Below are 26,894 nucleotides of genomic sequence, written 5' to 3'. Positions count from 1 at the left end.
CTAAGTAGTCACCAAGCTGTTACCAAAAGATTTAGTTTTTCCCTTAGGATCTCAGAAAATCTGTGGATTATTAGGGAATTTGGAGTGAAGAATATGCACTTGGAATGGAGGATTTTACTGCAGCATGATGTCTCCACTACCAGTTCACTCCTCTATGCCATGTGCATTTAGGAGCCATCTTCCGTTTGGAAGCAGAGTCACTGAATGCCAGGGAGCAAATCTGGCCAGCTTCTAATGGAGTGAGGTTTAGGTAAGAGGCTGGAATGAGGCAGGGAAAGGATCTAGAGCTGAAATAGCAGAGCAGGGAGGAGAACATGAGGATAAAATATGATAGAACAACCTTTTTTTTCATTATGGTTGGCAAATATGGGTCAGAGTTAAGAACTGTCTCCTGCTCTTGAATGGTGTTGCCTTTTTCTCATCTTCAGTAGCAGGGGTAGGAAGGTATTCCACTTCTGAAATTTAGTTTGGGAGTCCTAATGGGTAAATGGCTTGGAAATTACACTAGACCCTTTAAAAGCTTTTTTCCCTTTCATAGAATGCTAAAACTTGCCTGTCTTTAGCATTTTGTAAAGTATAAAATGTAAGTTCACGGTTTCAGACCTATGCTAATCCACTTTCTGGTTATGAATAGTGGAATAGAAATGGACATGTTTCTTTTGTGCACAGACCTGGAAGAAAACACTTGTATCTTTTCACAAATGTTAACGGGAGGTGGGGGGGGGAAGAGTACCTTCTGCTTAAAGTAGATGATAGAAAATCATGGTTAACTCTTGATAACAAAGCTTTTAACTTTATATTGACAAGAGTGTGGTTAGATACTTTAACATCTTTTTTGTCTCCTAGGAGCATAAAACAAAGGGCATGATCTAGTAGGTATGTGTATTTCTGTTTAAATAGCTTAAGAGGATGTTGCTACCATCTCAGCTGAATGTTATATTCTCCTGGCTCAGATGTTTTAACTGAGTGTGCGTTCCTTATACTTGAGTACAAGAAGACTAAATTAATGTTAATAATTGTAAAAAATCATACTGAAAGTGATGTAAATGCACTATGCAGTATAGTAGTGTTAGGAGCTTGTACTGCATATTTAGTCAAGACCTATGTGAAGATGGTGTTTTCTTAAATCTCCTTAAGAACATAGCAGGCTTTTGCCTCATGTTCATGGAAGGCAGTGGTTGATACTGCCAAGTATCTTTATTTAATTTTTAGGGGAAGAAAAAGAAATACTGTATCAGTAGTCCAAAAAAACCTTGTAGCATTAATCTAGAGGAGGAGACCTGATGGAAAGTGGTGTCAATCACTTTTTACCTGTAAAAATGTTGAAAGGTTGGCTTTTTCCCTCTAAATAGCATTAGAAGAGGCAGTTAGGTTGAAAACCTCTAATACACGATCTCTGATGATGAGTAAAAAATCTTTCTGCATAAATTTCATGGACCTGTGTAGAACACAAATATATTCTTTTCTTACAGATGTCTTAAGTCCACATGATAGCAAAGACAGCATGTTAAACCTGAAGTGTGTTCAAGTGTAGTACCTTCTTTCTAAATCTGCTGGCAACAAAAATCTTGTGCTGCTGATTAGTAAAATGAAAAAGAAAAGAAACCCAACCCTTCCTTAGTTATCGTTGCTGCTAATTGATGGGGGGGGGTTATGGTGAAACAGAGGAAAAGATGGTGGTGTTTTGGGAAAATGAGGAAATTATAGAGATTGAGGGTTGGGCTGGTTGGATTTTTGTTGTTCATACCTTCAGTATCATCATAACTCAGCTGGAAGCTCTGGCACAGGAGTGGAACTAGGAACAAAATTTCACATCTCCCATTTCACAGTCATGAATTGATTTCCGGTTTAATCCATACTGGAATGAATTTACAACATTTTTAGTTTATGGCTCCACTGTCACTTTAAGCTGATATGTGCAGCTGCCAAATCTTTTCCTGGAGTGGGGAGGAAAGGGTAGTTTTTATGCAACTAGGTGGCCAGTTCTATGAAAGCCAAACAAGTGGATGTACGAGCCCTCCATTCTGGTATCAGTCCATATTTGTATTGGCTTCAAGTGACTGCAGCCACAGCTTTAGTGGATGTGATACATGTTCAGTATTCACTTTGTGAATTTGCATGTTCTGGGTTCAAAGTTTTGCTTATAATTTCTGAAGATTCCAGATGGCTATCTTTTGCAACGTAAATCAATGTAGTTTTGTCTTCCTGCATTTGTAGATGATGTGAAACAAAATACTAAGAATGTGAATTTATGCACTTTATTGTACACTTCATTTGGACATTGAATGAAGACCAGTGCAGAAGATAATTGTAAAATGATGCAAGGAAACAAATACAAAGGCAAGGTCAAAGAGAATTTAAAAATAGGGGAGAGCCGACGATGACAGAGAAAGAAGTGAAGGAATAGGACAAATATGGTTTTGGTTTTTGTTCCTTCCTACTGAATACATCTTCGCTCCAAATCTGTTCTGTCCCATGCAGGGACAGAAACAAATAGGTAGTCCTGTGAGCTCTTCAGCATACTGACAGATAAAGGTGGTGTGGGTTTTATTTCCCTCATAAAACTAGGAAATACTGCTGTATTGCTGCTTGCCATCAGCTCTCATGAAATGCACAACACATGGATGCTTCAGTTGGTGTGCATCTGTGAGTGCTTTCTAGCCCATTTCAGTCAAAAGGAGCTAATTTATATTAAACGTATTATTACCGGATTTTTGCTAGCACAGGTGATTTTGAAAAAAAAATCCTCAAGGTGTATTTGTAAGCGTATCAACACATATGAGGAATAATCTCTGGCAGAGAGATGCTTGTGAATGGTTTGGGATGGTTATCTTTTTCCATTGACTCCGATGATTTTGAAGAACAGCTTGTCTGCAGCCTGGCCATGAATTGGCCAGTTTTATCCAGCAAATACTTGTACAGAATAATGAGGCTGATGGAGGTGTGAAGGGATGTGAACCTTGATGGACACAGCTGGTGATGCATTGGTTATGGATGCAGCTGTTCTGACAAGGCTAAATATTTCTGGTGTATTTGTCAATAAATGCAAATATGCTCTAAGCTGAACTGAAAGTCCACTTTCAGAATATAACAGACAGGCCTCTTTAGATATACTGAAGTCACCACTTCAGAGGTGGTGGTTGTGGTTTTTTTTGTGGGGTTTTTTTGGACATCATTTCTACTTAGACAGCAAGAGGCTTCTCAAACAGGAGGTTATTGAGAATGATTAATGGCTTGAACATTTCAGGATGGTACTTGGGTTGTTAAATTTCCTTTCTTACAGAGTTTTGGAAGGAAGAAGTGAGCCGACTTCTCAACACTGCCCATCTGCATAGCATATTTTTTTGTGTATGTATAGTGAGCATCTTTTGCATTGACTTTAACATTTCCTTCACTTATAATTTTGTTATTTTCCTGACTTCTTGCTATTTTCAAATTGTTTTTCTTTGTTGATTCTGTGTTTAACATTCGTATCCCATGTACTTGCATTTAATACAGACAAGCTTTAAATGATCAGTGTATACAAGACTGTTTGGTGTTAAATACTTTTAGTTAAATACTAAATACATGAATAGAAGTCGATCGTTTATGGATCATTTGTAGCTCAGTAATTTTCTCTGTAATGCTTCAGGAGAAGGTCTAATAACTGTGCTGAGGATACTTAAGTATATTGGAGAGGAAAAACTTGACATGTAGGTAGGGAGGACAAATGTCACTGATATTTTAGCCTGGTTTACTAGGCGACATCAGCTCAAGAGTTAGGTATATTTAGTTGGCCTGGTGTTTGTCCAGTCAGGGTGTTCATACTGACCGGTTGACATAACTCGTATAGAACCAAGTGCAGCCAGTATTTAGGGGATATTATGGGAGAATTTAGGGAAAGTAACATTTAGAACACAGACTAAACTTCCTGTGTTCTGCTGTTCAAAATTAGTGCAAATAGGGATTCAGGTAGAATTCTTATTTGTTCCTTCTCTCTCCTACCCCGTTCTTTACAAAAGAGTTAAAAATTGACATATGTGGGTACATTGACGTTTATTTTAAAGATTAGCTTTAGTCATTATCAGTGAAATAAAAATTGTGTCAAATGTTAAGGTAGCTTGCATTTTTGGGGGGCTAAAATACTGTATATAAATGCTAAAGACATATCTCTACGTTTCTCAAGCAAATTGCCTGTAAGGCAGGAGTTAAATCCCTACTCACTCAAGCACTACAGCTAAATGTGTAAAGTTTGGGTACAATTGATGGATCAGTTGTGGTACTGCTGATTCTTAGATGTCTGAGTTCAGTTAAAACTGTCAGTTCTGTCACTGAGCAGTATTTAGTAGCATTTATTCTGAGAGGTTTCCTAAAAGAAAATACTCCCCTGCCCCTCCACACAGCTGTATATTCTGCTGCTGACAGTGTGAGTTGATGGCTGTCCTCTGAGCTGGTGTCAGTTCTGAAGGCAGTCTCCCCTCCCACCTGTCTCATCTCCCTTGGCTTGCCCACGCTGCCACTTCCTCGCGCTGCCCCAGAGTTTGTGCAACAGCAGGATGAGCTGGTCAGCCTTCTGCTAAGCTGACAACATCAAAGTTCTGAGCTACAGTTGTTTTTCTCTATTTGTTTTTCTGCCTGGCTACAAAATTTGTTGCACTGATAGAAGAGGAAATAGTAATTTGGGGAGAGGAGCAAGCAGACTGAGGCAAGCCTGCTGCTTTTCATGAGTCTCTGGCTTGTGTGAATTAATGTATTCATTACAAAACTAAGTATCTAGTGAGATTCTGCATGTTTGCAAAGTCTTCTCATGGTAAAAATCGCAAGTGATTACTGAGTGGTGTTTAATTTAAATCATTTCTACATTGTTCTTTGGATTTTCACTGTGTAATCTTGGCGAAATACTAGGAGTGACACTGAGCGCAAGTAGAGAGAATATAGACTAACGTGATTACACTGCTGTCTTGATTTCTTACAGCCTCTTGTTCATGAGCTCAGTGTGACAGATGGTGACAATTGAATTTTTCGAGGCTGTTCTGTGGCACAGCTATGAGTGAATCTTTAGGAGGGATGTATGCAGTATGTCAGTTACATTTGAATAGTTTTTTCTGGCAATTAAAAATAATTAGAACTGAAAATTTATGGATTATGTTCCAAGTTCTGGAAAAGGTACTCCAGTTGTACAGATCCTTTTACCGTCATTGTTGCTTTCCCCTCTCAAGTAATTCAGAGATGATGGGACTTCAGGAAAGGAAAAGAATATCATGGTTGTACATAATGTTGAAAGACTGGTGGTGCAAATGGATTAAGACATGTTTTGTTACACAGAAATAAAGGGATTTATGTACTCAATGGGAAAGTTGCATTAAAATTCTTGATAAAGAATCATAGAATCATTTAAGTTGGAAAAGACCCTTAAGATCATTGAGTCAAACTGTAAACCTAACACACCAAGTCCACCACTAAACTATGTCCCTAAGCACCATGTCTACATGTCTTTTTAAACACCTCCAGGGATGGTGACTCAAAAGAGATGAGCAATGATGTAGAAGGAAAAGAAGCAATAAAAAGCCCAAATAATTTCACTTAGCAGTAATTGTGGAAGAGCTACATATTTGTATTTTTTTTCACGTAGAATGCTTTGGATCTGAATTAGAGCAGCTCCTGATAACTGCAGTGACAGGAATTCAGGAAATATATTCCTAAGAAATTGAATGCTTAATTCTTAAGGTGACAATATGTTGGTGACATGCCAGGTTGTAGCCACCGTAAGTTATTTGCCACTCTTTGACTGTTCTCTTTGTTGCAAAAGTTCTGGTATTTCTGAAAGTATGCCTGCTTGACTTGGGCAATTATTACTCTTCTACAGCAGCTGAAGTTCACCATCCTGGGCGGTTCACCTTTCTGTGCTGTGCTCTCCCTTGAGCAGTTGTAGTTCATGGCCCAGGTAATAGTAACTGAGATGAGCTACACTGGGTTGTGGACTGCAGCAGCTGATGTGTTCCTGAGGGGAGGAGCCTGATCTGAATCTGGTGACCCTGACCAGAAGGGTGGGTTGGCATGTGGAGATGGTGGCCTTCTCAGTCACTAATGCTGTGCCTAACAGATTACAAATTAGTCTCTTTTAAGCAGTTGAGAGGCAGCTGCAGAGTTGTTTGAGAGCATTCAAGTAGTTTGCTCTCAAAACTGAAATGTAGGGGGTTTTTCTTTTTTTCTTTTTTTTTTTTTTTTAAATCTCTGATGTTTATTTTACCTAGGAACAGACAACTTAGGTGATTATGTACGTACTATCTGGATAGCAGGAAGACTTCAAGCTTTATTATCCCCATACTTTATCTTTTCTTTTTTGTATTTCCTCATCTGAAGTATGGCACTGAAGTTTAAATGTGATATTATTGCAGCAAACATGAATTTGGGTCTACAAAACCTGAAAATGACCTAAAATACTTTGTATTCTCTGAACCTTTAAAACTTTTTGTTTGCACTCTTTTTTTTGAAGGTTTGTTTTTCTGCAGCATTTGTTGTCTTTGTAGAATCTTTTACGCTGACTTACACGTAGTGTTATGACACAGAAAGAAAAACTAAATTTTATTTTTATTACTTACAGTATTTAAACTTTTGAAGCCATGGGAGTAAAGGTCCAGAGACCTCGTTGCTTTTTTGACATAGCCATCAACAATGTACCTGGTAAGAAAATTAAAATAGCCATTTAGTTACATGATATTCTAAGAAGAATAATGCACATACCAGTTAACTTCATAATAAATGTGACTTCTTTTTTTTTTTTCCCTAGCTGGAAGAGTGGTCTTTGAACTCTTTTCAGATGTGTGTCCAAAGACATGTGAGAATTTTCGCTGCCTTTGCACAGGTTTGTAGATTTTATAATTTTAAATGTAATACCATGTTAGCTAGTGTGATGTTTTGTGTTATTTTTTTCCTGACATTTTCTTACATATAAAAATAAGTACGTGAAACATTGTTTCTTGGTATCTCTAGAGATTTAGCTGATTTCTCATGTGCATCTGATGTAGGATCAAAGCAGTTATAGCTTTGGCTTAGTATCTTGCAGGGAGTGTATACTAATCAACTTTAAATATGGACACAGTAAGCTGATTTTCTGTTACTAGCATAGATATTACTGTTCACATTATATAACATCATCCAGTCTTGAAAGGTAGCCAATAAGAGGTCAACCATGCAGACTTACTTTTTGGTCTTATGCTACTTTGAGGTATTTGAAAGGTATTGCTGGTTTCATTAGTTGTTTGGATTTTTTCTTAATTTTTATTTTTCTTTGTTGATGGCGACTGGTGGTTTCCACTGCTATTGAAATTCAGATGATTTCTTGAACAAAATACTGCGAAAACTCTGTTCTGTAAGCATTTCCAAACAGAATTATTATCCTGTGGACTGCATACTTTTGTTGAAAATGCTGACAGTTTAGCAAAACTTAAGTTTATTATCACAAGAATAATTTTGTGATTACATTGATAGCGTACATGTTTCTTGTCTTCAGCATTTTCTGCTTCCTTTCCTTCCAGCTCTGTTGTTTTTCAGGTCAGGGCTCTGTGGCTGTTAATACTGAATCCCTCAGCAGCACTAATATGATCTGAATCAGGTGTGGGTGCATAATTACATGTATGTCAAATTGGCTAGAACACTTGGTGCACCATTCACGATGCCTCTAGGAATGTAGGTATTATCTGATCTGACACAAAATCAGATTATCAAAATGTGTTAACAAATTTGAACCTTAAAGTGATTCTTCTTAATGAATGTGAGCATGTTATCATGTGACCGTGCCATTCTTGATCTGCTGTCAGCTGCCTGAAAATCAGATTTATAGTGTTATTCCCAGCTACTGCTTTAAATTTTTGACTTGAAGTCTTTCAACAGCATTTCAGGTCAGGAACAAGTACTACTAAGTTCATACTTAGTTGCTGACATTGAAGATCAAATTCAGATGCTGAACTACTTTGCTGCTTTAGCATATTTAAGAATAGTGAGGAAAATATATGGGCAGAGTATTTATGATATTGCTCATCAGCAAATCAATTCAAATTTTGATCTTGTTTTCTTTACTCCTTTTCAGGCAATTTTGAAAAGTATGTGCTCTCTTCTTAAAGCAAGGATCGGCAGCCTTATGTTTTCCTAGCGTACCTATGTTAGGCATATGTCATAGTGGAATAGATACAACTTCACATTTATCGAAGTTCCTATCAAAAGTGTTTTTTCTAGGTAGTCAGATCCATACAGAGGCTCCAGTCTGTTGCAGACAAGTTCAGAGACAACTGCCCTTGACAAAAGCTTTTGTCAGTTTAATAGCTGAGAATAAGGTTATAGGAAGATATAGTCTAATGGTTTACCAGCACTAAGGGGAAGAGATCCTTTTCCTTCCAGCATCCTCCTACTGATTACCTTACTGCTACCTTGAGGTTGGCTCTGCCACCTACCATGAGCCATTCATCTTGTTAACTTAGACACCTTAGCTATTTGTGGGTACCTGAACCAGAGTCTGCTTGTCGGTCTTCAGCACCAGAGCTGACATAAGGGAGAAAGATGGCAGTTGTAGTCATGAGAGGGAGGGAATGAGATTCCTTCTCCTTCCCCCTGCCTCTTTGCTTTTATTAGGAGCTTTTATGGTATCTTAACTGTGCGGTGTTGTAACTGAAGATCTGGGTGTTTCTTGCATATTTCTGAGCAATGCCAGTTAACTCAAACCTAAGCTGTGGCTGGTTAATTTCAGTAAATCTGCATGGATGAGACCAGAGTCGTATAATAATGTCAGTAAGGAGTTTTCTGGTGTAACTCTAGAGACAAAAGGTAGTTCCTGCTGTGCTTTCTTAAATGCTAGTTTCTGTTGGTGTTACAGGTATGTGTCTGCCTCACAAGCTCAATTTTCAGAGCAGAAGGTTTTGATTAAGCACTTAGAGTTATTTTTTGTAGCAGAGATTCTACAGGTACAGACAGTAATACAGACAGTAATTTTATTTTTTGTTCCTCCTCTTTAGGTGAAAAGGGTACAGGAAAATCCACCCAAAAGCCATTGCATTACAAAAGTTGTCTGTTTCACAGGGTTGTGAAAGATTTTATGATCCAAGGAGGTGACTTCAGTGAAGGTATGATGTGGATCTTTGAAGAAAACTTTAATGCTTTTGTGATAGTGTATTGCAGGAGTTCTGTGTATCGTCACTTACGTTAATCATTCTGGGATTCAACTGCTTTTTTCCCATTTTTCTGCATAAGAACCTTTGTGTGAAAATGTATATAATAAACTTAAATGTGTGTGTATACACATACATTTTTTCTTTGTTATTTCAGTACTTAAAGTACTAAGTACTTTGTATTGAAAGGTTTAAATATGAAGGAAAAATATCTGCTGCTGGGGAAATACAGAAAAAAGGTAAACTATAGCAGAATACATGGGAGGATACTTTCTTGTTTTCCAAGTGTGCTTTGGGACTACAAAGATGTGTTTTGATCTTTGCATGTCTTGAGGAATAATGTCAGTGACTTTGATGCAGTTGGATCAGTATTTCATATTACAAAGCATCTTCCACATAATGTGACTTTTAATCACTACTTTAAGTTGTATATCACTTCCTCTCTCAAGGAAATGGCAGGGGAGGAGAATCCATTTATGGTGGCTTTTTTGAAGGTAAGAATTTTATCAGTCTTCTCTATTTTGGTGTTACTGTAAGCAATCACCTTTACATTCTGTAGTCCTTGTTCTGTAAACTGAACTTCATTGTTTTTGTTAAGATTTTGTATGGTCTTAGAGGCCTGTGACTGTCCGGTTTAGATTATTTTACTTCTAAGATACGAACCTTTTTAATGAATGAAAATTAAAACTGAACTTCTTTGTATCTGTCTATTTTACCAGATTTACATTTTTATAACTGTTTTTAAACGTACATTTTTGGTTTGAGCAGCTAGCTAGAAGTTAGGGATTGTCTTCCAGTGAAAAGGAGAAGGGCGTGATGGAGTCAGATTTCCTTGTAAAATGTTTATTTAAAAGAACACATAAAGCCTTGCTTTCCTGAACCCCAGAGGAATTAATGATAGAGGGCATCAGTTTTCTCATGGTCCTCATCCTTGTTCAGGCAGTGTTGCAGAAGTACCTGTTCTGCACTCCCATGTGTTTCTCAGCCTGTGTTTGCTCACACTACAGTGGAGCATCTCTGTGGTTTTGTTTTTGTATTACACCTAAACCCATGTGATAGCTCACTGCGACCAGCAGGAGTGGTTATGCTCCTCCCTGACACTTTTCTTTTAACATAAGGTCTCGTCTGAGCTTGCAGCAAACAATCAAAGGAATTATCCGCTATTTTAGTAGAGCCAGACTCCAATTTTATATAAGAACTTGAGTTGAATCAACAGTTTGTAACTGTCAAAAGGCGGAGGAGGTCTTAGCTTGCATTGACTCTCATTCAGATCAGTTTTCAGAAAATTCAGCTGATTCAGCTTTTAAAATGCCCAAAGACTATTGTAGCAAAAAAGTATTTATTTCCATATTAGTGAGTGGATGCAATTCAATAATTTGGCAAGCATCAGAACCAAGTCAAATTAGTAGCTGGGTTTGAGGAAATGTGTGGTTGGGGGAAGTTGAAAGAAGGAGCCAAACCTTCTGTCAGTTTTAAGTTGGCTGTTCAGCTCAGCCACGGTATGAAACTGGATTTGTGGGAGATTTTGCTTTTGTGGATCACTTAACCAACTCACCATAGCATTATATTGGTGACTTAATGTTATGCCAGATAGCAATTATACAGGTGACTGGATAGAGAGTGGGACTGTCACCTCCAGTCTCACATTGTGATGTGAAACCATAGCCTTACAGATGGCATACTTTTCTTCTTGGTTAATGCTTGCTTGTGCCATCTGTATCTAAACAATACTGAGCAAACTTCCTCTGTTTGAAGAGTTTGGATCCCCCAGCAACCTCTATGCTGTTTTGGGAGAGGAGGGAGGGAGGATAATATCTTACAGATGTGTTAAACGAAGAATAGTGAGAACTTTTCACAGATTCATTGGGATTTAGTTTGAACTGTTAACATTGCTTTGCTCATCAGAAGTAGGGTTCATTCAAGTTAAACTTCCTTTGCTGATGACCAGCTTGGTAAGTTCATCTGTGTGCCTGACAGACAAAGAGAACTTGTTTGGGATTGCTATCAAACTGGATGTCCATGTGTATTAAAGAATAATTACAAAACTGCCTGGAAATGGGGGGTTTCTTAGTAGTTAACGCACAGCTAAAAACCCAAAGAGACAATGATCAGTATGTGCAGAACAGAAAGAGCAACAACTTAAAATTATGAGGTCTCTGCTAATGTTGGTAGGAAACAAATATCTTGAACAAGAATACTTGATTTTTTAGTTTTTTCTCAGGCTAGAAACCACTCATTCATATTTCTCCTCATTAAATTGCATTATTTAGAATGGAAGGAATATATATAAGCTCATATTTTGAATCTGTTCTTAACACCACTTTTTATTGAAGTGACGAGCAGATTTATTTAATATAGTATTTATCTAAGCATATGTGGTATATTAAAGTAACTGAAAACACCTTCTTTAGATGAAAGCTTTGCTGTAAAGCACAACAAAGAATTTCTCCTTTCAATGGCCAACCGAGGGAAAGATACAAATGGTTCACAGTTCTTTATGTAAGTATTGTACTATCCTGAAATGTGTGTGTGGTTTGCCATTTGTAAGTTGTAAAAGTCATCCTTTTAAATATTGAAATTAATATTTATTTAAATATTTATTTATTTGAATATTGAAGGCTAGCTCCTGTGCAACCCCGAAGCTGATGGTTTTTCACAAAGTTGCATGGAAGTAGCCATTTTCCTAATGCGTTGTTTAGGGAGCCTATTTTTATCACGTTTTTATTTAGTGCTTATCATCTGTGCAAAAGAGCCTTTGTTAGTTTTCAGTAGCTGTGTTCTAACTTGGGCAATAAAAAGCAAACCTTTAGTTCCTTGTAGAACTCTTACTGCTTTCTTCTATTAAGTGTTATCTGGAAGGAAGCAAAGCAGCTCTGGGGGTTCCTAAAAGTGGTAGAGGGTTTTTTTGCCATAGATTAACTTCTCAATGCAGTCTCATTCAGAGTTAAAATTTAAATTCTTTAAATACATTGCAGTAGACTCTTCTTAAATCTGATTTATCTCCAGAAAACGTTCTTGAAATACATCACTCTTACCCATGTTTCATGACCTTAATTAACATGGTGAGTTGTGGTTGTCACTTACCATTAGACCCTTATTTTGGGATTTCTGACTGTTACTGTAATTATCCCAGTTTTTTCACTTCTGCCATGGTTGACATCTGTAAGCCATAGTAATGCTAGTTTAGGGGAAAGCTGAGATAAAGTCAGTTCTACGTCTGTGTCAGATGGTCTGTACATCCAGATATGTTTTTCTTTCTTTGATTTCTGATTATTTTCTAATGTATAGAAGATTATTTGCAGTTTTCCTGCTCTGAGACAGTTGCTTTAATTTTTTATCTGTCCCAGGTAGTACTTATATAGTTTAATAAATAGAATACTTAATATGTCCTGTATGAGTATGCTGTCTAAAAAAATACGTGCCCTTTTTGTTCAGTAAAATGTGATAATCAAAGTAATTAATTGAATATGTAGTTTAATGTATAAAACATTAAATACTTCAGCTACACACAAGGTTAAAATAATATATATTTGATATGTTCAATTTTAGGTTATTTTTTTTTAGTTCACTAAAATTAACTTTCATCTTCGTATGTGTATATGACATGCTTCAAATGCTGACTGCCACTAATAATGACTTTGTTTTTCTCTTTAAACTAAAATATGGAAACAACAGAACAACTAAACCTACACCTCACTTAGATGGGTAAATATCTCTTATTTTCTTATGTTTGTTTAAAAATTGCCTTGAGAAAATTAAGTACTAAGAATTCTTACTTCTGTTTAAATTCTTCAGACATCATGTCGTTTTTGGACAAGTCATCTCAGGACAGGAAGTTGTGAGAGAAATAGAAAACCAGAAAACAGATGCATCTAGTAAACCATATGCTGAAGTACGCATACTGAGTTGTGGAGAGTTAATTCCAAAATCCAAAGGTAAAGTTGAATGGTACATTTACATAGACACAAACTATGAGGTAATTTTTGCTCATTTTCTTCCCTGTTGGTTGCTTATAGAAGTATTAGAAACTTATTTGTGATGGATGAAGGGACAGTTGGTGAGAAGGTGAGTAACATTGCAGTACAGTTTGTCTTTTAAAAAGCTTTAAAAGTGTTGATGCAGAAGACATTAAAGAAACATCATACGTGCTTTCTTCAAAGCTTCTTCTGTCTTGGATTTCCTTACACTAGCTAAATTTTAGTATAAAGCTGGCAAGCACTTGTCTCGTAGAGAGTAGATTGCTATGTTAAGAAGATTGATGGCAGTCTGACTTTATTTGATAACTGCTGCTTTTTTTGCAGGTGTTGAACTGATTTCAAGCTTTTCAGGTAAATCTTCAGAACAGGCAGAGTAGAAAAGCCTGGAGTTGCCATTTAGCAGACATCCTTTTTGCGTTACTATAGACTATATTCTTAAATGGGAATATGACAGAACCTGCCTTTTTTTCTGGGAGGGATGCCCTGCTCAAGCTGAATATGGTATTGGAGGTTGAGCCTTATTTTGTAAGAGAAGCAGAATCAGATCTAAGATGTGGCTGTCACTCTGGAGAATCTCATTAGAGGAAACCCAGGATGTGTGTTTTTTAGGAACTATGATAGAGATCATTATGCTTTTTCATTCATAGTACTGTGAAGGATTGCACCAAGGATATTGAAGCACAAGACAAGAATAATTGTTTCTTTGGCCTAAGGAAAATACAGGCATCCAAACTTGAGCTTCTTAGTTTTTCCTCTCCTTTTTGTTGCAGTTCTGTGATGTCTAGCAGAATGACTTTGGACTCTGAAGTGATCTCTTCAATACCTCAGAATTCCAAGTAAATTATCTTATGGCTCCTGACTTCTCAAAGTTTCTAGAACTTCTTTAGAATATCTCGCAACTCACCCTGTGTGTTAGGATATAATTTTGTTTTTCTGGACAATACTCAGGAGCATGGTATCCGTTAGAAAATGCACAAGTGCTTTAGACTAGAAACTAAAATAGAACAATACAGATACAGAATGGGTGAAGCTAGTGAGTTTAAAACACTTCAAATTGAATGACTAAGTGAAAGTTTTGGCACTGAGCAGTCTGACTTAAAGCTGTTAGGCAGGGCTTTAAAGTACTTGTCACTTCATATTTATTCTATTCACTCTGATGGGTTTTTTTCCTTTAACTTCTAAAAGAGAACAGGCTTCTTGAAAGATCTGTCTGTTCCTACCCGTTTGTCTGTGTCCTTGTACCTCTTTGCCTCAATATTGCTGAGGTCCTGGAGACTGCTTCCTGTAGCTGGTTTGGTGTGCCACTGAGGGAAATGGATGCCAGGGCGATGGGATGGCCCACTCAGCTGACTCTGAGGCACACTACTCGATGATGACGGTGGGCAGCAGGAGTGTGTGGAGACCAAGAGGCCTTAGGCACCAGGATCAGGCAGGTAGAGGGCAGGGCTGAGTGCTGGGAGATGTGGGCCCTAATGAGCACTAATGCAGAACCAGCTTGATGAAGGTGCTGCCTGACAGAGCATGGTGGAGATCTTGGCAAGTGGAGAACCCTGCTACTGAATGGGAAAGCCTGGCTGTAGGACCCACAAAGGGAAATCCACCTCTACTGTGAGAGATGGTGGTATGGCTGGAACCGTTTGCTAAATGCACAGCATGGAACCACTGATGAGCTGTGCTGACCTGAGGCAGTGGAGATAGGAGGAACAGTTTGTCATCACATCAGCAGAAGTAAATTTGCCAAGCTACAGTCTAAAGCTGACAAGTGGAGCAGGAGAGGCCCTTGGACCTGCCAATGTATGGAAGAGGCCAGTGAATCTAGACAGGAGGAGCAGTTCCTGGGAGGTGAGAAGTGTCATGGAACATCATTGACAGAGACTCATCTAACAGTGGAACTTAGTAGCACATTACTGTGAGAGGCAAAAGGGAACTGTTACTGAGAAATAAAAGGCAGTTACCAGAGGAGACTGCTTCTATGAATTTGCTGTTAAGAATGGTGTGGAACGAGGTGGTTGCCAGTGAGGGAAGTATAATAGCGAATTTCTGTGGGAGGGTACATTATGATAGCAGGGGAGGCTTAAAGTATTTGGTTTATGAGCTTGTCTGCTAAGCGACACAAAGGAAGGAACTGGACAAGTCTTTATGGAATGAGAGTAGAACTGATACTTTTTGCATTGAACAGGGAAGCCAAGATTGCACTAGCTAGCAGAAGGAATGTCAGTTGAAGTTAAGTGCTTGGTATGAATGCTTTTCTCTTAGGTTAAAGTTGGGGAAAGGCAATTGGATTTTGGGGTATCATGATGAGTATTCAGATGAAGTGCTTTGTCAAGGAAGCAAATATCTCTGTTTATATAGGATTGGATTTATTCAGGGATGAGTGTATGATGACTTGACTGAGCTAACTTACTGGATCCTGTGTTAATTGAATGATACAGTGATCACAATTATAATATTGCAGAGGCCTAGATAAAAAGCTTTCACCTGGGAATTGAGAGGGTGATCACCTAGAAAAGTGGAATGTGTTGTCTTTTCCTCTTTTTGTTTTTATTCCTTAAAGTTGGAGGACTTAGTGAAAATGAAAAAAGAATCTGGCCAAGTGGTATTATTTTTAGAAAATCTTAAAGTTCTGGGGAAAATCATGAGAGCTGCGGGGGGAGAAGAGAAGGCGGCTAAGTAAGTATTAAGCCAGTAGTTAGAAAGGTCACTATGGACTAGCTAAAATAATACAATTCTCAGGAAAAAGTGTGGAACAAGTAACATAGTATTTTCTTAAAGGCAAATGGGAGTTTGATACCAATTGACAATAAGTTTTGCAAAAGGGGGTCTAATCAAACAAGCCTTGCTGCAGTGTTAGAGTTCGTGATTTTGGTTAATCAGAGGTATATCTGGGATGTTTTCAAGAATGTAAGACACTGGCATTTGGATTAAAATAAACAGACAAAAAATTAAACTGCTTGTGCATTGGGCAGTTTTTAACAAGACTCTGATGAAACTTTCTTATGAAATCTAGGGGATTCTGTACAGAGTAGTGCTAGGCTTGATTCATGGTCTTCATTGATGTTACAGTTGTCCCTGTAGAATCACTGCCTGTAAAAGTGTGCTTTCTGCAATTAAGGCAGATTATGGCTGCCTTTGTAATTCATCAAAAACAATACTGTAATTAGGTCATTCTATCAGTACCATTTCCTTTTTTTTTTTTAAAAAAAAAATCAGTACAAATTATCAAGCACTGATACAAAGTACAAAGTTATATATTTAGGAATCGTGAAATATCTGTGGAATAAGAGCAGTCTTAGAAAATGGTCATTCTGGTAAGTCGTACCTGGACTTGCGATTCATGTATTATCCCTTTCCTCTTTTCTTACCCATTCAAACCCTAGAGTGCTCATTTCTTCTGCAAGCTTGTTACGCATCACTGTTGGCCCCCTTTCCGCAAGCTTATTACTATGAATAGTTGTTTCAGACCTCTGTTCCAGATGTGGTTGGGTTGTGGGTTTTTTTTCCCTACTAAACTGGCCACTAGGTATAAACTGTTTTGACTTTAGCTGAAACTGTTCAAAATTACACTGGAGATGGCTTTTTTTTTATCTCCTCTCCCTGCCCCCTTCTTTTTCTTTCCCCCTTCCTCTGCTGTTGCAGTTAACGTGGTAGGCTGCTTGTCTATAAACACCTCTTCTGTGCAGAGGCACTGTGCTGCAGGACTCCTCGCAGTAAAAATGTCATCTGATCAACAAGGATCAAGCATGGTAGTGACTTGGTTACTGGGTATAATCTTTGTTGTAAGAAACAGTGGGTCCTTAATCAAGCAGTGAAAGGCATAATAGGAACCCATGGCAAATAATTGAAGCAAGATGTATGCAAAATAGAAAAAAAGAGATCTGAACAGCAGGGTGATTAAACACTGGAAAAAATTATCAGGGAAAAGACCTGTCTAAATGCTGTGAAGTAGAGGCACCTTCTTTTTGGATACTGCTGTAGTCCAACACAGGTTATTGGACTTAATACAAGGTAACTATTTGAGTGTCACAGCTGTGGCTTACGAGATCATGTGTTCTGATTTTTGAGCTTAAGCCTGACTGCTTTCTTGCCAGGTCATTTCTTCATTTCAAGTCCAGGAGTCTGGTATCACGGGGCTAACGTAAGACTTGCAACAGTCCATAACAGGCTAAGATGCAGAGAGTGCTTGGCTGTGCCATGCAGTGTGATCATGTAATTCATGAAGTCTGACAAATACTATGGGTCACCGTGAATGGAGTAGGAAGTGATCTATCTATTTCAGATGTGGTCATAAGTTGAAACCCATTTCAGACGTTAATGAGCTGGAACAGTTGGACTGCAAATAGAAGGCTGTTTCTTTCTCGCTGACCTTCATGCTGCAGGATTGGTTTCATTTGTTGTGATCTGTAATTGGCCAGCACCAGGCTGGTTCAGTATTCAAAATGGCTTTTGTGGCTGAACAGAGATGGTTAGATGTCACCAGATAGTATGTATAAAACCTCTTGCCAGATCTTTTAGTCTTTGCTGTGTAAAGGGTTCTGGGCTTTTTGGTTGTTTTTTTGGTGTGCTTTTTTTTAATTATTATTATTTTCCCCTGTCTTGCTGTTTTACTCTGTACCTGCCACATGATTTTCCAAATACATCTGCCATTGAAGTTATTTGCTGCATGTTAAGAATCACATTATATTTGTTGAAGTTGCTCACTAACTCACAACTATTTCTATCTATTACTCATTTAAAAATAGTTACTATAACATACCCAAATTTGTTAGAAGAATGCGGATAAAACTGTCACAGTTTTTGACACAGAACAGATGCAGGAGGGAGAAAATACAGAAAATAACTGTGTGTTGATGTGTTATTTAGGCATTTCTGAAACTGATCTTGGAGACATCTTGTTTTGACTGAAGGAATGTAGGAAACAGTATAGTGCGATATAGCAGGGTTTTTTGAATGGGCCAAAAGCAAAAGTGTTGAATAGATCCAAAGCGTTTGAAAGTGTCTTAGGATTTACAAATTACTTAACTTTTTCAGTACTTCTTGTGTTCATGGTATTTAGAGTTCAGGTGAGATTACTCATTTTGTTTGGGTGTCCCCAGGCCTATGTAACACCGGGATCCTTTGATAGAAATTAGTTTGGAAACTTCAGTTTTGTTATTCATATACATTCACAACAAGTACACGTTTATATGTTTTGGCCATCTAAATCATAAAAAGTTTTACAGAGACTTATTGTTAAATATAGCGCTTTAATAAGGGCTTGCTCAAACTTCAGAGTTTTGAGAAAGTTTGAGAAAAGAAACCAGGTGTCTTGGTTTGGATGAACAAGGGAAGTAAAAAATAGGAAACCCCTGTCTTTTGGAAGTGTTTAGCGAGAAACTCTAAAAACATCTGCTGTGAACCAGGTGGTTTTAACCCTAAATGTCCTAAATGGGTAAGACAATTTACTAGTTTATACTGCACCCAGAAATGACCAGACTAATAGTCTATGAAGTACAGAGGTTGTGTTTCAGTTGGTTGTCAGACTTTCATTCATCTGTATCAAATGAAGCTTGTGAATAAACACGTGTAAAACATAATGAAGGAAGTCACTGTAGAAGTTGTACAGGTATCAGTTGTGTCTATGATGCTAATCTGAAAAATCAATGCAGTTTAGTGCGATGGGATTAAATTTCATCCACCATACCAGTGTGGGGATTTGGTAATGTTAGAAAGAGAAAAAAGTATTCCTAAAGAGTATGACTACAAAAACAGAAGCCAAGATAGTTTCTGCTGAGATTTTTTTTTGCACCCTGTGTCTGATACACCGTTACCTGAATTAAACCCCAGCTAGCCTGCTGTTACCCAGATCTTTTATCTCAGCCAGTTCTTTCAGAAGCAAGTGTTCTGCGTCATTGTGAAGCGGAAATCTTTCACTGCTGTATATGTATCACTGCGTTCAGAATGGGAGACCTGTCAGAGCAGGATACTGGATTGCTACAAAAGAGGTGTTGGCTTACCTAGATGATCTAATGCTACCACCTAATTCTTTGCTGGAGATAAAGAGCAATACTAGCTTAGCTTTCATTATGGATATAGTCATGAAAACATTGGAACAATCCTGAAGGCTGCTGATAGATCTAGAACATCAATGCATCACGGTCTACAGCCTGAAGGTGTTCTGGGCAATACATGGTGGATGAGAAGACTGATTGGCGGGAGTGAAATATGACAACTTCCTATATTTAAGATTTCACTGTTTCACATTCAGTAACTATATGCAGAACAAAAGTTAATATTAAGAGATGATGATGCTATGAGTGAGCACTTAACTGTTGCTCTTCTGAGAAATGCTGACTCTCTTCTCCATTAGGAACCCGTGATTGTTTGTTTCTGCAGTTGGTATAATATATCCACCTTAATTTTGCTACTAAAACATTCCCGGTTACATCCAGTTTCCAGGAGGCAATATGAAGTTCCCACAGCACGTCATCTGTCATAAAGAAGCTGCCCGAAGTGTGACCAGAAATGTGTTTGGGGCAACTGTGGTTCCGTTCTCACTGATTTTTATCATTCTAGCCCGAATGAGGTTGGGTGGTTTTCCACTGTGAAAAGTTAAGTTGGTAGGAAGTATTAGCCTGCTATTACCAATAACACATCCCTAAGTATTGTACCAACACTCATTATCCTCAAGACTCATTTTTATTCTCATCTTTGACCAATTCAGCAAGGAGTTCTATGTAAGCTTTATTGCTTTTGCTCATTCTTGAAAAACTGCTACCGTCTATCCTGCAGGTTTGCAAAAATGATATCATATTAGTGTTGAATGTGAGAATTTCCACATTGAGCTCACATAATTGCAGTTAGAGGTACCTACTGCTAACTCTCAAGAGTCAGTCAGCTCAGTAATACATGCTAAAGAGCTGGAGAATCTAATACCGATAATTGCAAAAATTGGTACACCGTTCCATTAAATAGGCACTTGTGCTTTCATAAGGGCAGTTGCCAGCTCTACTCTCCATAAAGTGTTTCTTCTGCCTCAAATTCTCTACATAAGTATCACTTTTTTTTTTGCCTTCAGTTCTCTAATCTGTTTGTATAGAATCAAAAGAATTCATTTTCCAAATACCTGCATACTAGAAGTTGAATAGCTGTTAATGGATACTTACTATTATTTGGTACTGCTGCCACTAACCTTTTTTCTGGACACCTGTAAATGTGATATATGATCAGAGATTGCTAGCAGGGAATTCTGAAGTAGAATTTTTCTTCCCATCCATATGTACAAAATCAAGGCTGTTCACAAGTAAAAAGCTGGTTAACAGCCTGTAATTCTTTGAAGTCCTTGAAATCTTTTATCTTCTGACACTTGACTTACTGTAATTCCCAAGAGGACTGACTTTCAGGAAAGCAAGGGCAAAAATAATCTAATAGGAAAGTTATCATAACATATTTTAATTATTTTTACAAGAGTTGCTCTAATTACTTGCCTTAATTAGTTTATAAAAATGACGGATGCACAGTAGCTGAATACAAATTGCATCATCTTGTTGGGCCAAGTGGAAGCCAATAGAAGAAATGCTTGGTTAGACTGAACAGTTGAATTGCTGTGTCTTCCATAGAAAAGAAAAAAGCATAGGCTATTCAGGGAGACATCTTTATGTTTTCTGCTATGTGAAAACATTGTGTTCTCTCTGTCTGAATAGTATTCAGATGCAGACAGGCTGCAGTCTTTGGTGCCTAATGTTTTCCCATACGTTTTTTGTGCTGAAGAAGTACAGGGAGTGGGAGATTGCATTTAAACTGCTTTTATGTTGATGTAGGTCAAATAATTTCTCTGTAAAACGTGAATTATTTGGACGGAGAAAGCTATTAAAACCTTTGCAGAATAGGCTAATGCTTTCAGCTAGGATTTGTATGCAATTTTAAAATTCATTTCTGTTTCTGTTCAATAGCCTGTTCTAATGTCTTAACAGGTGTTCTCCTAAAATATGTGGTGTTTGCTGTGATAAGGAAGCAGGCAGTTTGGACTTCAGTATTTATTTTTGGTATATTTTTCTCTGTTTAATGGTGAAGGTTCTTCTGTCTGTGGCTGTAGTATATTGTGTAGTGAATGATGGGCTATCTTTGCAATTTGCAGTGGCAAAGCAAAATAACATTTGATGCTAATCAGAAAAGTAAACTACAGCAGTCAGAAGACAACCAGTATCCTTTTCTGGATAGAGCTTTTGATTTTCCGGACAATATAGCCCAATAGGAATTTTGTAATGCATTTGAAGAGTATTCGTACCATTGAACTGATCTACCCAAAGTGTCATAACTCAGAAGCCTAGACTTCCTTTAGTGAAGTTTTTATAGTACCTTTTTCATTATGTGTATTTTTTTCAAATTAGTGTGACTGAAATAAACTATCAAAAGTGATACAAGTATTAAGTAGGTCTCCGATCAGTTAAAGGACATAAAAAGGTGTGTGTGTTCTTGGATTATTTCCTGTCAGACTAATACCAGATTACCAGTAAATTGCTGATTTGCAGCTCCAACAGCCATAGGAGAAATAGTGAAATATGTAATTAAGGACTAGTCTGCTCTTTAGCAGGGTTCCTTCTCTTCACAGATGGTTAGTAAGTTATTTGTATGTTTGCGTTAAAAACAAAAAAAAATCCAAAACAAACACACACAAGATGAACTGTAGGATTAAAACTGTTCTCTGAGCATGGTTTCTCTTAGCAGGGTGGTTGGTTATTTGAATCTTTCCTCTGAGCTAAATTCAATGAGTAATCAGTGTATGCCACTTACTTTCTGTTTCAAAATTTCTTGTTTGTGATTCGAATAGATTTTTTTTAAATGAAGTCATGTTAAATGGAAAAAATGAAGCCAAAGATATTTTTTTTTAATACACACTTGCTAAAAATTTTTCAAATAATTCTTCATATGTAACCTATGTTGTATAAAAATAACCTGAAAATTTACAGGGTTCCACAAGTTCTTGACAGTATAAATTTGATAGTTTAGAGCTTCATGAGTACAAAATGTTGGAAATTTCTTCTGTATTTCTAGAGATATCCTTTATTGTACATGGGAGACATAGTGTTTTCTACGAAATTTCAATTTGTTCTTAAGTATTTTGATGAAGTAGTCTCATGACACAATTACGAGAAGCTCTGGCAGGTACTAGATAAGTTGATTTTTCTGACATTCATGTAGAAGTGTTTGATATTAAAATGTCTTTGCTATTCTGACTTAAAGCCAAGAAAGAAGACAAGAAAAGACACAAGTCCTCTTCCTCATCCAGTGACTCGGAAAGTTCAAGTGATTCAGAATCGTCTTCTGATTCATCATCGGATTCTGAGAGTGCTTCAGAAGAGAAATCTAAAAAACGAAAAAAGAAACACAAGAAAAATTCCAAGAAACATAAGAAAGAAAAGAAAAAGAGAAAGAAAAGCAAGAAAAGGTCGATTTTAATTTTTTTTTTATTACATGTACACCATACAGTACCATTTTCTTGTTCTATAACTACAGAATAATATTCTTTAACTAGTGAAGTAGGTATTTTGAAGTTGGGGAGATGGTTTTCATATACAAGCTTAAATTTTTCTGATATCGTGGCCGAGGTTAGTGTCCATGTGCATATGTGCTGTAGCTCGTAAAAGAGTGAAGGAATGGACTAAGACTTAAATATATTTGGCTTGAAATTTGCAGGAGTGCTTGGTTTGAAACGTGTGGTGATGGCTTTTTTTCCCTAAATTCATTTGTGCAATTAAACTGAAGTTATATGCAGTGGACTTAGAGGAATGTAGTATGCAGGACTAAAATCAAAGCTAAACAAAAAATAAACGAATATACTTAACATCATTTCAGTCTGAGATGCCAAAAATCTTGCAGTTTCACCAGAAGATAATAAAACTCAAAAGGCACTCTTGCTTCTGAAAATGTTATTTCTAATCTAATAGTTTTGCTTATAGTTCAGTGTGAGATACAAATTGTATCAGTGCAAGTTACATTTTTCTAAACTAGCTGTAGTAAACAGAAATGTAAGAGATGTTCTCTTGGGGCAGTGCTGCCTAAACGTTGTTTCTGTGGAACTAAGCCCATTTCATGCAAATTTCTTTATGCCAGCTGCTTGGCATTACAGTAGTTTGTAGCCAGTTACATATGCTAGTGTAAAATGTGCATTTGGTTCTCCTGATAGTGTTTTTAAAAGAAAATAAATTAAAAGAAAAATGTATTTAAATAGAGAGTAAATGGATGTTCAGTGTTACACCATTGGAATTCATAGATAAAAAATGTTGTCAGAAATCTACTACAGTTGTACATTTTTTTGAGCAAAGATATCACGAGGGGAAAAAAAAGCTGTTTCTGAAATAGCTTTGTGTCCTGAGTTTCTCGTGGTATCATTATGTATTAAATTAAGAGAATTTCTGTATTATTTAAATAGATTGAAATGTGTTCCCTCATCCAAATAACTCACTTTAAGTATAAATATTTTTTTATACAAAAATAAAGCTCATCGAGTGAAAGTGAAGATGAAAACCCTGAAGCACAGCCATTATCTACTGTCCGTCCTGAGGAAATTCCTCCTGTACCTGAAAACCGGTTCCTGATGAGGAAGAGTCCTCCTAAAGTAGATGAGAAAGAAAAAGAGAGGAAAAGCAGAGAGAAGGAAAGAGAAAGGTAATACATCTGTTTTGGGTCTGACTGCATGCTGACAGTGGTATGATCATGTTACTGTTTTAGGACTCTGAGTCCTTTCCCTATTAAACAGTTCCGTGTTGTGAGCATTGTTGGATGAAAAATGGATTTTCCAGTTTATTGGCAACTGTTGTCTTTGTCATAGGACAAAGGCTTAGTCTTTGAAAATGGCTTTAGTGAATGAGAAATTTAAAATGTCTGATTGAAGAAGAAAGTAGAACACGTTGCTATTTCATTTAGAATTTATTGGAACTGTCCAATCTGAATCTATAATTTATTCTTCTTTAAAAAACAGAAAAACCTGGAAACCTTGTAAAATATTTGTGGTCGCAAAATCTGAAGTTTTTGCTGTGTGGTTGTTGCTGTCTGCACTGATAATAATAATTTAAAACAATAATTAAATTAGTGTTTTCATTTAGTTTAATTTTTGAAGAGGTTTTAAAATTGGTTTCGTATTCTCTTTCCTTCTTCGATGATATAAACAATATCACTTTTTTTATTTTTAGTAATCTATCGAATTCACAGTCAACATACCAGAGGAGACTGTTAGTGACCAGATCTGGAAGGAAAATAAAAGGAAGAGGACCAAGGGTAAATGTTTACAAATCTGTTACCCAAAATAAATTAAGGTGGTAGCACAGTCTTACTGTGCTGGTGCCACTGTTTTCATTAGGATGGTTGATTTAACAAAAATCACAAAAAAAAAGTCAGGGTTTATGATGTATCATAAGTGATTTGGGGACTGAGGCTTGAAGGGAGACAACAAGGAAAATGACCTTAATTTCTTGTTTGCTTACGGAGTTTATTGAGGGGTGGGATGATGACAAAAAATGCTTTCTTTGTGTTATTCTAGTATTCTGTGAATTAGTAAATGGAGTAGCTCAAAAGATTTCTAGCGAACACCAGTATGATACCCATTACAGAAATGTGGGAAAGACTTGTCCCCTTTTTGGCAGGGGGGAGCTGTCATTCATTCTTTTGATTTGTGAAGCCTTATGCTATGCACTGCTTGTAGCAAGTGTTTTTAGTAGCAGAAGTCTCTACCCCTCAAATTTTTAGTAAATACCTTAAAGAAAAAGTGTGAAGTACTGTTTGTGTGTCACTTGTCAAAGCGAAGAAGAATTTTCATTGTTAGAAAAGTGAATTGCATTTGTGCTAATTAAAAGCAACAGGGGAAGACCTCTCAGCAGAATATCCCTAAGTAGGAGTTACCTTAAAAATAGTTATTTGGTCAGAAATTTTCTATTCCTGCTTTAGCCGAGTATCAAATATATTTTTCAGTAAGTTAATAACTTGTCAATGTAAACTTGGTATATACATGTGAAGTGTCTATGTAGAATCAACTGCCCAGGAAAAATATCTTTACACACCATTTTCTCTCTTTTTTTTTTTTTTTTTCTTCTTCAAGCGTTACCGGACACCTTCCAGATCCAGGTCAAGAGATCGATTCCGACGCAGTGAAACTCCTCCACATTGGAGGCAAGAAATGCAGAGAGCTCAAAGAATGAGAGTGTCTAGTGGAGAACGATGGATAAAAGGGGACAAGTAAGATTATTTCTTTCTGGAATATAAATATTGAAATTTTTTTATATATTAAAAATCTTACCTATCATCTTAGATTTTCAGTTACAGTTACTCCCCAAAAAACAGGGCACTGACTTGGTTATCCCATTACTTAACTATGCCTGATTTTAATCATGCTACTGTAAATACATAGCTATTAATACAGGTGACCCATGTGATTAAGTTTCAGTTGTGAAGCTGTGTCACTTGTGACTTAATTTTTCGGAGTGGATGGGATTCAAAATACTTAAAAAATTATATCTTTCTTTCTCCAAGGAGTGAAATAAACGAAAACAAGAAAGAGAACCAAAAAAGCCCAGGAAGAGGAAAAGAGAGAAAAATATCAGACCACAGACAAGTTTCTGAAAGTCCAAGCAGAAGAGGGGAAAAAGAGAAGAAAAAGGATCACAAATCCAGCAGCAAAGACAGGGAGACAAGAAGGAATTCAGAAAAAGATGACAAGCATAACAGAAGCAAGGCCAAGAAAAGAGCTAAATCTAGAAGCCGTAGTAAAAGCCGAGAGATATCAAAAAGTAAAGAAAGAGACTCTAAGCACAGTAGACATGATGAGAAGAGAGTAAGATCAAGAAGCAAAGAGAGAGACCATGAGAAAGGTAGAGAGAAAGAAAAGCGCTATGATTCTAGAGGGAGAGATAAAGAAAGAAGTAGGAGCAAGGAGAGAAGTAAAAGGGCAGGCTCAAGAAGTAATGAACAAGACCACAGGAAGAGTAAAGACAGGGAGAAACGTAAGTCACGAAGCAAAGAGCGTGAGCATGCTAGAGGAAAACATAGTTCCAGCAGTAGAACAAGGGATCGAAGCAAAAGCCGGGATAGGGGTAGGAGGGGAAGATCAAGAAGCAGAGACAGAGATCGCAGTAGGAGTAAAGACTATTCAAGGAATAGAGACAGAGAAACAAGAAGAAGAGGAAGATCAAGAAGTAGAGAAAGGAGAGGTTCGCCAGATAAATACAGAGGAAGAGAAAATAGGAGGAGGAGAGAATCAAGGAGTTCAGAGAGGGAGGAAAGTCAAAGCAGAAACAGAGAGAGGTATTCAAACAGAGAAAGTAGAAGCTCATATAAGAGGAATGATACTGAAAGCCAAAGGAAGAGGCGTTCAAAAAGCCGTGACAGTAGCAGTCCTGAATCCGGTAAAGATAAGAAATCTAGTAGAGATCAGGATAGAAGTCCAGACTCAAAAAAGAGACCAAGTAGCAAAGAGAGAGAATCAAAAAAGTCATATTCACGCAGCAGTAAAGAAAAGGAAAAGACCAGATCCTCAGCCGAGAAAGAGGTAAACCAAAAATCAAAGAGTCAGGAAAGAGATCATGCCCCTAGTAAGGATAAAAAGTCTGATCATGAGACAAGTCCTGGAACAGATGATGACAGGCACGGATGAGTTTGTGGACTTAATGTTTCCATTGTCTCAAAGTTTTAGAGACATTTTGGGGAACGCCTTTTTTTAAGATGTGGACTTCAGTTTGGTCTTTTGATAATCTAAAACCTGGATCATTTGTACTGCTAAAGTTTTAATAAACTTGAAATGAAAAACAAA

The 26,894-nt window shown here is 37.2% G+C and overlaps 1 protein-coding gene across 4 annotated transcripts in view; it reads left to right on the top strand.

Moving 5' to 3' along the window:
* The window catches only part of PPIG (peptidylprolyl isomerase G), a 28,642-nt gene extending 1,748 nt beyond the window's left edge, over positions 1–26,894 (top strand). For 2 of the 4 annotated variants that reach the window (XM_056349974.1, XM_056349978.1), the window contains exons 2-13: positions 6,584–6,663; positions 6,770–6,844; positions 8,988–9,095; positions 9,590–9,634; positions 11,552–11,639; positions 12,816–12,845; positions 12,936–13,075; positions 22,337–22,541; positions 23,594–23,761; positions 24,286–24,370; positions 25,188–25,324; positions 25,619–26,894. In XM_056349974.1, coding sequence (XP_056205949.1) covers positions 6,603–6,663; positions 6,770–6,844; positions 8,988–9,095; positions 9,590–9,634; positions 11,552–11,639; positions 12,816–12,845; positions 12,936–13,075; positions 22,337–22,541; positions 23,594–23,761; positions 24,286–24,370; positions 25,188–25,324; positions 25,619–26,738 — 2,262 coding nt within the window. In that variant the 5' untranslated portion in view covers positions 6,584–6,602 and the 3' untranslated portion in view covers positions 26,739–26,894. Of the gene's footprint in view, positions 1–846; positions 877–3,283; positions 3,349–6,583; positions 6,664–6,769; positions 6,845–8,987; positions 9,096–9,589; positions 9,635–11,551; positions 11,640–12,815; positions 12,846–12,935; positions 13,076–22,336; positions 22,542–23,593; positions 23,762–24,285; positions 24,371–25,187; positions 25,325–25,618 lie in introns of all 4 variants that reach the window. The other 2 variants (XM_056349975.1, XM_056349976.1) reach the window with 2 other exon arrangements.

The sequence above is a fragment of the Falco biarmicus genome, chromosome 8 (assembly GCF_023638135.1).
Source record: "Falco biarmicus isolate bFalBia1 chromosome 8, bFalBia1.pri, whole genome shotgun sequence".
Classification (NCBI taxonomy): domain Eukaryota; kingdom Metazoa; phylum Chordata; class Aves; order Falconiformes; family Falconidae; genus Falco; species Falco biarmicus.
Note: the sequence above shows the minus strand (reverse complement) of the source record. Positions and strands in the feature narration are given on the sequence as shown.